Raw genomic sequence first — 12,844 nt, forward strand, 5'->3', positions numbered from 1 at the left:
GGTCGTCTTCAGCCCTCTCCGTCGATTGACCTCGCTTCGACGAGGCGAAGCAAGCCGCGCGCGGAGGGGTGAGACGAAGTGAGACGAGGCGAATACGAACGGTGGGGGTGAGTGGCCCACAGGGGCGGACGTGGCGAGAAGGGTGGTTCGGTGGGGGATGAAATGCCGAGCGATCCTACGTGGCCTACCAGGAAGGGAGACCCAAGTTAAATTGACGAAAATGACGCGGCACCTTCTTTTTGTCTTTATCTACTCTTTGCCGGGCGATGCAACGCCTTGGAACGCCTCCCGAAAAACTTCAAAGCGGCATTAGTGCTCGAAAGCACGACCTAACGAACCGCGCTCGAGAGAGAACCGGCAAAAGGACGACTTTGTGGTTACTGCGTGGAATGGCACTCTATCAAACGACTCGACGACTCGATATTCAATGTGAGTTTTACTCGTCCGTGTCGTTTGATATTATTCTTATTTGCCGTATCGACTGTACGCCGACGCGTTTTCTTCGCACCGATTCGTGCGATGCCTACACAGAGAAATTATTTTTCCAAGCATCCTTTTGGTCTCGCTAACGTGGCCACGATCAAATTTCCCCTTGTTAATTTTTCATTCCAAGTGGGAATATTTTGTTACGGTAATATCGGGCGTAAAGCGCAAACTTTGCGCATATTAATATTTTATAAAATATTTTTCGCCATGTGTAAATGAGCCCAGGCATCGCGTGTAAACAATTTCGAAAATTACCAACGAACCGTGTCGAGCTGTTTTTTAAAACGTGGAAAATGAGTTAATACTCAGATGGAAGCGCATAATAATCCATTAAATGATCACATGCCCTGTCAGATAATTACGAAGCTTGACAGAAATTAATATCAATAAACGATATTAATGATCATTCTCCTTGTAAAATATAACGGACGTGTTGCAGCGAGTAGTCGATTTTAGTTGTAAAATTCATATTGTACACCGGTAATTTTGTCCCCTTTGTACTTGATAAATTATCTCTTTCGCGATACAATTTCTTTTTCGTTTTATCAGTTTTGTCTACCAGTTATCTGTCCCATGTATTATTTAAATCGTGCTGTGCAACAGCGCAAGTAGCTTCCATAGAACGGTCTATATGGTTCAGACATATTTTATTGCGATTGTCAAGATTTTTAAGTACCTACCGATTCAATTATTTTCACTTTTCTATCTGAACTTTATATTTATCTCGTACGAAATAAACGAAACGATAAAGAACATGCGACAAATTCGTAACGAAAGCGTGTATAGTACTTACAATTACGTGGATATTTGGCACCGTGGGTTACACTTGTTAGCTGCATTCGTTGGTTGCATTCGTAGGTTAGTTCAATTGTAGATATACCTTGTGTATTTCCTCGTAAGATGCGTTTTTACCCGTCATAAATCAGGAAAGTAGGTCTTACAGGCAATTTTGACCGATTTATGAAAGTTTCGATCGATAATGCACTAAGTAACAAAACAACGATTATTTTCTTCTCTTTCGTTCCTATTACTTTGCATCCTAGTTTTTAAGACGTGTGGTCCCCGGACACTAATCCACCGGCCATTACATTCGACACGATCGTAATTCGCGAAATTTAGCAATGATTTAAAAAACCAGCCGAAACTGAAGAAATCTTTCGTTTTACACTGTTCCCGATAATCCGTAAGCGGTTTTTAGAAAAACAAATTGCAAACACATAAAAAGGTCAATAGCACTACAAACGATGTACGTATAAAACGTGACGATTGAAATCCGAACGAATCGTCTACTAGTTTCCTAAAGTGTCCTCTATGAGTCAGCACTTTCGTGGTCTTAAGACAGAACCGCCTAATCTGTCGGTAATTTAACGTATGGTCACATGGGTAACTGTGTTTAGTTTCGAAGCATAAGTGATCTTGGCTTAGGGGCTCAATTTAGTGTTAAGTTAACCATATAACGGTGTAATCGAATAAAGAAATATTTAGTACGGGCAGTTTCACAGCTATGTAATTATTTCGTTCTTTATATTTCGGTAAAATCTCTATCACCAGGATCACTAGCTGATGACGTATGTATAAGTAAATTGACAAGTTACAAGTCATAGGTTAGAAAATATTTTTTCATCGTTTCATAATTTTTCGTCAGGTAAGATGATCGGACAACCTGCAGTTTCATTTGTTTTATTGGCCAACATGTTCCTGTATGTGCTACGCAAGACTATTAATATCGGTAATTCGTAATTTGTGACTTGTAAACCAATTATAGATTGGTTCACATTCAACCTTTCATAGTCTAACAACTTCGTTAATAGATTCGCCGGTATAATAATATTTAAAACGTGAAATTTATAGTACCTATACTTTATAGCACATATTCGACAACTTGCTCGAGTTTCTCGTCTGTTACACTGTGAAAGTATCAAAGATCAATTGAATTGTAAAATATTTCCGATTTAGGAATTAGAACCAGTGAAATACAGAATACACGCTGTGGACTGCCTATGAAATTATTAATAATATCGAATAATACAATCAACCTGTCCAACTGAAACGCGTGGATTGTCCTGAAAACGGGTCGCTTGCCTTTTTTTCCGTCGGCGAGCAATAAATTTATAGATTTCCCGTTAAACGGCACAATTTGCGAAACGGCCCGTTAGATCTACTAGTAAAAAAACTGGGAACGTTAATCCGATAACGGATGGCGACGGTGATCTGTTGCATTTTAATCTGTCTTTTTGGATCGGCCATCGAATTTCATCCGCACAAAGCTCTGCTTTACCGCGACGTCAAAATGACGATATTAGTTGATACAAGTGTATGTCCACACCCATTGTCAACGTTATCGCGTGTGCATGTGTCTCTGCGCACGCCTGCACGTTGCGAACGTGCAACGAACGTGCTATCTCCCACTGTTTCTCCATCGTGCGTCCTCGCTATTCTTGCTTTTCAATTTCTATTCTTATCTTATTTTCACTTGCATTTTTATCCCTGGAACTCCTTATCCGATTTATCTCCCTTTCTCTTTTATTTTCGGTTATTCTTCGTATCTCTTCGTTCTCGTATTCGGTTATACAGTGGTTCACCTAAGCATTTCAACGATACTAGAAACTTTATATACTATACAAAACACTTGAACAGTCAATTATTCAATATATTAATAAGCCGCAATATGTATCGAGACCATCTGTTACACTAATTGTACGTCTGAGATTACCATTGATACTGTGTATTAATTTTCCATTAAACGTATGTTTACGGCAAGTAAGTCTTGTAAATTATACATTTTCGGGTTGCTTTCTAATTTTACTATTATAATCACGATAGTCGTGTTTAACGTTAATGAAATTTCGAAAGGTCACCACGCAACGTACACAATATATTCATAAAAAGATTACTTGGTAAGCGTTTGAATACTTTCATGAGCCACTGCATATCGTTCTTCTTTTTTTAGCTCGTAATACTTCCTGTACGCTGACTATTGTCATTTCTGTCCTCACGTTTGTTTCTCTCTCTCTCTCTCTCTCTCTCTTTTATATGTCGCACCTTTCGTCGCTGGGACGCAACCCGTGTCTAAACACACATCATGATGATATTTCTTTCTAGTCCACATCGTTCGCTCGCTGTTCGTTTTCAGCGCCGAGTCGAAAACACTAGTAGTTATACCTGCCTATTCCGATAGTAACAAAAATATTCGGATATAGAGACTCTCGAATAGAAACTCGATTTTATATTTTTACTCGCCCTTTTTCCTCCCTTGCTTCTCTTTTTTTACATAACGGGTACTCTCGTTCGTAAGTGTAAGTGAGGCACATGCTAACTGTAAGCATAAAATAGCTTTGTAATAAAATCCGCAACATATAGGTATGATTTAATTTTCCATGTGACACAGGCGTTTGATAAGCATCGTATTCGTTTTATAATTACAACTGCGCGTCGACACAGTGCACTAAAATTGGGAAGTACAAGATAAACTGATCTCTACGTAACTGTCTTCTGGTTCGCTACAAAGGAATAATATAGCGAACTAAAATAGAGCTAGAGCCAAAGCAATTACCAATACCATTGTCTTAAATATTTCAATGAGTTTTGCAGTAGGTATGTACGTTCTTTCGATTGAAATTAAAAACATCTGTATTACTCCATCGTTGATCGAATAGAGCGTTGCTTGCAAGTGTTGACTCACAGACGGCGTCGCATAATGCATTTGGCGACAGATTTCGTTATCAAAATAATTAGGCATGGAAAAAGGATGTTAAGGCTTTGATATATGAACGCGACATAATGATGTCCTTCCCACTTCCGCCGTGCCGCGTTCCAACCGTTCTATTCCAATTCGTCAATGTCACTTCTTTATCGCCGCGTTAAAATCGTGAATTTCACGTAACCCACACGGCAATCTTGCAATGCAACTCTTCCCGCGGGTAACATTAGACAGCAGCGAACGATAAATGGGTCACAAGACGACTGTGCCGGTACGTCTGGTATCCGATTGCCGCTTGCATCGCTTAGCAAGCTAAAATATGACGAAAGTACGAGCCGATCCACGTTCCTTTTCACCATATCAACAGGATTTTCGTTTTTGTTATCACTTTTGCGAAGCGTCGAGGGCCGAGACACGAGGAAACGGACGATAAAGTTGTCTTGCCATTTAGAAGTTTGTTATACACTTCCGACCTTAACCAGCTCCATTCGAGTAACTTTGAACGTGAACACCGTGATCATCGTGTTCCAGGTTGGATAATACCTAGCGTACCGGCATAACGTTTGCCAAGTGGTATGGCGAGTTTCTTCGACACGAGTTTGAATGTCGGCTCCACGACCGAGACTTTACCGGTTTGTAGGAGTCGTGCATCGTTCTCGATTGATTAGAGACAGAAAAAAAGGAGATGCTATTCAAACTAAACAGGCGAGAAGGAAAAAAAGGAGTGGGTGGGGGAGGCGGGCTAGTCTCTGTTTACTCTTTGCGTCTCGGTGCATATATCATCGAGTCGCGAATCGTAGAGCACTCGTATATAGGATGTTTGACCGTGAGATTTCTTAGATTTTATTGCTTGTTGTCGATACCGTCGAATATATTTAAATTCTATATTCTATATTCGAACTGAGTCGCTCGTACAGTGTATAAACGGCAAAGTAAAATTGCTAATTAATACTCGATAAATGGTCGCTAGTTACTCGTCGATAACTCGGTAGATAACTCGCGATAACACTTAGATAGTTCGTCGATACTGGTAGATGCTAAACTTTTTTCGGTTGTGTCGATTTATTCATACTGCTCGGATGGGGGGGGGGGGGGGGTCGGAAAATTCAAATTCGTTTTCGTTCGACGATTGTGCGTAGCGGCGACGTTGCTTTGCCCGCAGTTTATTTATTCTTACGTTACTTGTACCCTAACGATCTTGATACTCCGAGACAAAACAACAACATGATTCGAATTGTCCTCTACTCGTGCGCCGCTACAGAATCTTGAAAATTCTGGCCTGCTCTCGGTAAATGCAGCGGCCGGAGCTGTAATTTCACATTGTTCCAGTATATTATTTCATTGCACGATATCGCTCCATTAGTTCGACCCGAGCAGTGATTCCCGAGGTCATTATACCAGTGGAGGATCGTCGAGGAAGAGTGAGTGGCAAGGAGAGAAGGCGAAAAGGTGGAGCGACAAGGAGAGCGGTATGGCAAGCGAAAGAGAGCGAGAGGAGGCAAGCCGAGGAGAGGGAAAGAACGTGAAAGAGAAAGAGAGAAGGAGGAACGAAGAAGAATGGTCCGCGAGGTCAGCCTACGTTCGTACATATTCTCACGTAGATCTGTGTACGTACCGACGCGTGCACACCTTGACGAACATTGTTGAAGAAAAAGAAGCAGTTGCTCGATAATACATCGACTGCGCCTAGCGTCTGGTACACGGGGTGACGGCTCGAACGAACGTTAAAGTCTAAAGGACAAAGAGAGTGAAAGACCAAAATTTTCGGGGGCAGCTGGTACTTTTCGTTAGTCAGTTAGAGGAGTTGAAGCATTGCTGAAAAGGCTGTGCCCTTCTTCGTACATTGTTCGTTACCATGCTTTTGTAACAGCCTTTGGCGGCTGGGATTTCCTGTTCCGTATAATTTGTCCAGATTTTTCTCTTCTACGAGAACAGTCGTGCAACAATTCTCTCGATAAATCGCGTTGTTTACTCACTTTCGTTTACCTCGTTAGAATACATTAGCAAGACGTACGTTGAATCGTTCGAATAGCTCGAAGAATCCCGTCTCTGCGTGTAATGTTTCACCGATAATTCTTCAGGTGTTAATATCGCGGCGAGATTAACAAATAACCTTCGGAGACTCTATCTTTGGCAAGCATCGTTTCAAGATCTTAATGAGGCACGGCTGGGTTCCATGCCTTGTTGAGAGACAAGTAACGCTCCGTGGATTTCGACATCCATCTTGCTTTCTGTCCTTTGCTCGCCTCGAAAACTAGTAACCGATCTCTCGCCGGTGAATGGGAATCTCGTGATCGTGTAACAAAGCGACGCTGATAGCTTTCGAGTAGGCGACCAAGAATATTTTTACGCCAGTGTTACGAACGATCCTTCGAACCGGCGAAAGACACCCGGATCGTTGCAATTAAAGCGAGTTCGCAATAAACCTAACCGTTCTTTATGGATGCTATTTATCACCACTACGAACAATCGCGCGATCGTTTGTCCAGCTACTTACCGTAACGGTAAATAGATCCCGCGGATTTTCGTCTATTCTCGCCGATACTTACCTCGTCGAATCATCGAATCGTCAAATCTGTACTAGAAGATCTTCGATCGTAAGCTTTCGCGACGGTTCACGGCTGACACGCTGAAACGATAAGCCTCGGTACATGTCTGTCACGACGTGTACGAACCGTAACGTTCAAGACACGTCGATGCAAACGTGTAAGAGGATCGTTTCGAGGAAATCAAAAGTACGACATTCTGTATGAAAAAATGTTCGATTTCGTGTCAGGTCGATCTGTAGCAAATATCAATAAGATAAGTGAAATTCGGTGGATACGAGAAATAATATCTCGACCGGAAGCATAGATGTTGGCCAGCACCGGGGTCGTTATCGTAATTGTTTGGTTATTATCGTCCTGAAGGTTTAGCATCGGCGGCGAATCGCAAGCGAGTTTCGGACAAAGGATAGCCTTGTGCGCCGTGAGAGCCAGCTGCAGCCCCACCATGCCCGGTCACCCATTTCCTAACCTTCTACTCTCGTCTAAACCGGATTGCCATTGGTCGAAACGGGCCGGCGATTAGTGACGGGACCAAGGGAATAGCACCAAGACGCAGGACTGTGGGGGAAATATAGCGCGCGCGCTTGGATCTAAAATTACGGCTCCGCCATTGGTTGGATGGGGCCCGAGGCCATTCGATTTAGAATTGAAGAATGGTGCCGCTATATCCTCGGCTCACGGAGGACGCCCGTGGAAAGTAGATTCTCCTTCGTTCTCGAATCTTCCTCATTTTGATTCACCATTTATCAAGACAACGACCATAGCGATCGCTGGATCAGGGAAATACCGGAAATTCCTCTCCAACACGATTCCATTTGTTATTTTCCCGGAACATGCTCCGCTCTCTTTCAACCTCTACAAAGAGTTTTTCCAAAGAAATAGCAAAGCCTCGATACTCGGAAGAAATTCCATTTTAAATTCCTATTAAGTTATTTTGAAATATTCCACCTCTGTACAGATATCTATACCAGCTACTTAATTTTTACAAGATATTCTCATAAAGGTCGTTGGAATTTTTCGAGTAATTTAAGATACTCGGCCGAACGTCGGACTCGGGTCGAGTTTCTGAAATTCTTTCGATGCGCGGCAACGTTTTATTGCAACGAAATGGCGGAGATGGTGGGGATAATCGTTTTATACACTGGAGAAGTTCCTGGTGCCAAGTCTACGTCATCATTGGCTTAATCCCGGGCGTGGTCATCTGCCCTACTTCTTCCTCTTCTTAAATGGCACGCGAGATAAGATTGGTTCGGCACCTCCTGCCTGGAATTTCATCCAAAGGCGCGCCGCCACCCGTCTAATTACTTCTAGAATCGATCAAGGACGGGAACTTTGCTCGCCGTGAATATCCAGCGAACAGCGAGCGTTCTTTCCGCCGTTCTCTTCAAAAATATCGAGATTAGAAACGATCGAAGAGCAACGATACCGAACATCGTCGGAATAATCGTATTTCTGTTTTACTCAGTAATGTGTATGTAACGTGTACGATTTATCGCGAGAAGCGTTTCATGCTTACATGGTATAACTTGAAGTTTTAAGGGGCTTTCAGTTTCTCGCGTTAGCGATACCAGCAGTTTTCCAGTGAGAGTTACGTAGTGTGCGTTTAGTTATTACAGTTTATGGTTGGTGATACGAGTGCGTCAAGTTCTTAGCATGTTCTTCGTGTCGTCTCTGTATCTTAACAGTGTGTAGCGTTCGTACCGTATTACACAGTTGGTTAGAACGATCGGTCTTAAATAATCGTGGCGAACGATACAATTTACAGTTTAACTTGGAAGGATCTGGTTCGAACGTTACGAACTACGAGACGTAGATTGCGTTTTCGGTTGGGCGCAGTTTACGTCATTAGAAAATGTCTTGCAAAAGACGTTTCGTCCCCGGAGACGTTGTTCCTCTTTCCTCACTCCGTTGCCTATATCGTTGCATTCTGCTGGCTACGTTCATTCATTTGGAAATCCGGATCCCGTGTTTCGCCGCCCACTCGTCGAAGAACTTGGTGAGAGGAAAAAGCGCGATTGCTACTTTCCTAGCGGATTATTCTCTCAGAAACCATTGATTATATGCAAGGTCGATGATGCTGCAACCAGTAGACGCGGATTGAGCTATATGTACACTCGGATACTCTTGGACGAGGTTGATCAGACCTTTTGAAGAAAAGGGGAATCTTAGCTGCCATTCGCCGTCGAAAGTACATCGATTGCATATGTAGTATCATTAATCCCGAGACGATTGTTTTTAACGATTTTTTCTTAAACGTATCGTATGAAATTAGAAATTGCCATGGTTGTCCAATTGTGTTAGATTTTTATCTAGCGTGATTAACGTTTATCGTATTTACGTATCATACGTGTACGCTGTTGGTCATAAGTATAGCTGTGTACTTACGTACATATTAGAACACCTACTCGTTATACATTTACTGAACAATTTTTACAAATTCTATCTCGTTTAGTATTTTACATTCTGTGTAGTCTGCTAATATTTATGCAGATTCATATTTTTATGAACATGCTTATGAAAACGTGGCGTGTATTGTTTGTCATCCTTCGAATGTTGGAACGAATACTCAACATTGTATATTTTTCCATGTTGTGCGTATTCTGTATATTTTTGCATATTCAAATTGTCCACAAATACATAAATATCCATAGCCTAATTATAAATCCATGACGCGGGTTATAAAGACGTATGTAAGTCAGGTGAAATTGACGTCTATAGTTATTTTTTGCAAAATAGCATTTTATTCTTATCCTTGTTAAAATTTCATTGTATTCTTCTCGCGTCGTGAAAGCGAATCGCGATAAAGAATAAAGTTGCGAGTTCATTATTTATGAAGCTTCTATAATACTCGACAGCATCGAAATCTCGATTCGTAGCAAAAACGAAATAACAAATTTCTAACCAAATAGTTGGAAGATGAAAACGGTAAGAGTCACACAATTTACTTGTAACGTCACATTTTATCCAGTCAAAATGTCAAATTCTCCTTAGACAAAGCATTAGGTTGTCTGAAAAGTGTCTTTTACGGGCACGTCTTTTACAACGACGCATCTTTATACAAACGACAAAAAGCTAATCCGTCGAACGTTGTAATCTTTATATTGATAGAACAAAATGGATCATACGTAATTCGACAAAATAATGTAAAACGAAAAATGTGCGTCCACAACCGGACGACCTAATACTATCGTATCCAGCATATTTCCCAGTTTTTTCAAGATAACGTTGAAACATTTGAAGCTTCCGTCGCTCTTTACTTCTCACGAAAACTGACTTTTGCGTTTTAAGAAATGTCCAAATACTTTGAATCGGACGATGAGCAGCAAAGATGACAGAAAATAGAGCGATAAACCTTGGGTTTCTACCGGTTCGGAAATACTAAAAAAAGTAGCACATTTTAATTAAAGGCGGTAGGATAAACGTGGCGATATTCGTACGACCAGCAGCGTGAATCGTTCACGAGCTAAATAATACAAAGAAATGTTTGCATCTCGACTATCCTCCTTGTTCTTGTACGCGCGTTAGAGCACAACGCGTTCCTTTTGTTCTTTCGCGGCAGTAGATGAGTTGGATTTGACGTCATCGCGGAACAAGGCTAAATTTAACGTAGAAAAAAAAATTTCGTGTAACGATCGCCTTATTCTGGACAGATTTTCATGACTCACTTGCGCGGCCTTGGGGCCCGCACGTTCTCGCGAGATGATGATTCGTATAATTGTTGTGGTTGTCTCGATGCATGCTCAGTTCGATTACGAAGAAGTTCGAGGTTTTCTAAATACGCCGATTAGCGAATTATAGTGATTGCGTTAACTTGTGCAATTTGTGTTCCTCTTATCGATGCGGTATTAAAATCTACGAGCGGCTAAATGTTACCGTGAAACACGTTAGTCACGTTATTGACTCGCCTGGAAGAAACGAAGAATGGGCGTGTGACGATAGCAAGGAAGGGACGTCGAATTTGCAGAAAATATAGGAACGCCTGCTACATCTAGTCGTAAATCGGATGGCCGGTAATACACGAAGGTGATTTAGGAATTCGATTTTCGTGACCCAGGGACAATTACGAAATAAGCCTTTACCCGTTCGAAAATAACACATTTCGCTGGAGTTGCATTTAAAGTCCGCCTGTATAAACTCAGCCCTGACCGTAATGCTTGTCATACGTTTTTCTGACAGCAGCGCGTGCAAGCAGATATGTCGCAGCGGCGACGCTCGGCGCAGATCCAGTTCGCGTTTCCGCAAACTGGCATTATACCTGTATTTGATAAGCTGCGTGGAACTAGAGCGTTTAAATAATGGCCGTACAAACGACGATGGGCTACCACGATGGGGGCGTCGTCATTCGTTCGAAACGTTCGACAAACAATAATAATTTATTCAGATGTTTTTCATTGCGCGCACTCCTTTTGCAGCGAAACCTAGCGTTTAATATAACCTTATCGATCGATATTCACCGAACGTAACTATATTCTCTGATATTTTCTCTTTTTCTCTTCTTTTTCCCTTTTTTTTTTTTTCTTTTCTTAGCAACTCTCAAAATTTTGGTTCCTATACTTCTTGGTTCTTATCTTTCTCTTATACTTTCGTACGATACAATCCGAATCGGCATATGCGTGTTATACGATTATAGGCGAAAGTGAGACACAGGAAATTGAGGGTTTAAAGAAGCGGAACCAAAAGGCGGGAATTTGAAGAGTACGCGCAGAATCACTGGCGTACGTTGGCGCGGTTCGGTATGAAAAGTTGGCGATGTCGGTCGACGTGGTAGAAATTCGCGGCAATGGAGTCGAAGTTTAATCGGCGCGACTATCCCGCGCTGGCTGGACGACAAAATCAATTCGGCGAGAAATAAAGGCGGCAGCCATGAAAAATCGCCACCACGCTCCATCTCCTTGCGCACGCGAATTCTACCTACACATGCAAATATATTTACGTACATTCATCGGCTGGCATGTGCTCGTGGCACACGCGACGACCAAATGACGTGACAGTTATGGTGCATTTGCGGGACGCGTGCCACCGTACCGGGTGTCTGTTTAGAATCAATTGACGCATTCAAAGTGGGTCTCTGCGAAGAGACGCGTTTGCGGCCCAATTCGAGCATGGTCGATGAATAGAGCGAGTACGAGTATCGAGAATTTTTATCGTGGTGTTCGTAGGAGATTACGTGGACTTTTTTCTTGGCTCACCGACTACATGCGTCGACCATTTTTGTGTCGTCACGCATTTACTCGGTTGCTTCGAAATAGAATTGTCGACAGTTTCATCATGATATCGATCACGAAGGAAAAATAAACGTGGTTGAATTTACATTGGAACTCGATATTTCACGTTGGATATTTATTTTGAGAATTAATATCGGTCGCAAGCGATGCATTAAAAATTGTACAGCATGATATCGGGACGGATTTTGATTTTTCCGGAACCTTTTGCCGTTACCAGCGAGACACGGCACGTCGTTGCGATAACGTTCGACTGTTTGACCTTTGGATAAGGAAATTAAAAAGTCCTGTTATCGTTGCATCTATCGATAGCGATTTTAAGGAGCGTGGCGAATTACTCGCGCAGGAATTACGGCCCCTAGTCATCGAATTAGAAATACCACAAATCTTCCACGTTTCTCGGGTTTCATAAAATCGAGCGAATTTTGTACCTGGAGGATTGAGAATCACAGTGGTGTACAGTGACTTGTGAAAGCCTATTACACCGTAATGAGATACGACTGGCGCGATTATATCGGTGAGATTTGAAACGAATCTGAAAATATATATAGAAGCTAGGAAATAGTTATTGCAAACCTATCTACTCTTCGCGGAGATCAAAAAATTATTTCGACGCTTATCGTACGTTGAAGATGGTCGATACTCGTATGCTGCGGGCGAATTTTTTTTTACTAAATACGTCTTTGCAGGTATATGTCTCGTAACTGTCGCACGTTCGAATCGGTTTCCAATATTACCGATATACGTAATTACAATAATTCTATCTCATTAACCGGTGAATGGAATTCCAAAAAGTTCCACGTAACGCACGTAATATATTCAGAAAAATGTCCTATAGCAAATGTTCAAATGCTTGCGTGAGTCGCTGTACAGCGACTCGAACGTACAAA

The 12,844-nt window shown here is 41.9% G+C and overlaps 1 protein-coding gene across 7 annotated transcripts in view; it reads left to right on the plus strand.

Annotated features, from left to right (window-relative positions):
• The window catches only part of LOC126869961 (mushroom body large-type Kenyon cell-specific protein 1), a 90,344-nt gene that overhangs the window by 55,229 nt on the left and 22,271 nt on the right, over positions 1-12,844 (plus strand). The window contains exon 1 of one of the 7 annotated variants that reach the window (XM_050627202.1): positions 135-429. The exons of 4 other annotated variants lie outside the window; for them this stretch is intronic. In XM_050627202.1, coding sequence (XP_050483159.1) covers positions 267-429 — 163 coding nt within the window. In that variant the 5' untranslated portion in view covers positions 135-266. Of the gene's footprint in view, positions 1-134; positions 430-12,844 lie in introns of those variants that run through there. 2 more of the 7 variants (XM_050627201.1, XM_050627194.1) reach the window with 2 other exon arrangements.

This window comes from Bombus huntii, chromosome 10, assembly GCF_024542735.1.
Source record: "Bombus huntii isolate Logan2020A chromosome 10, iyBomHunt1.1, whole genome shotgun sequence".
Lineage (NCBI taxonomy): Eukaryota > Metazoa > Arthropoda > Insecta > Hymenoptera > Apidae > Bombus > Bombus huntii.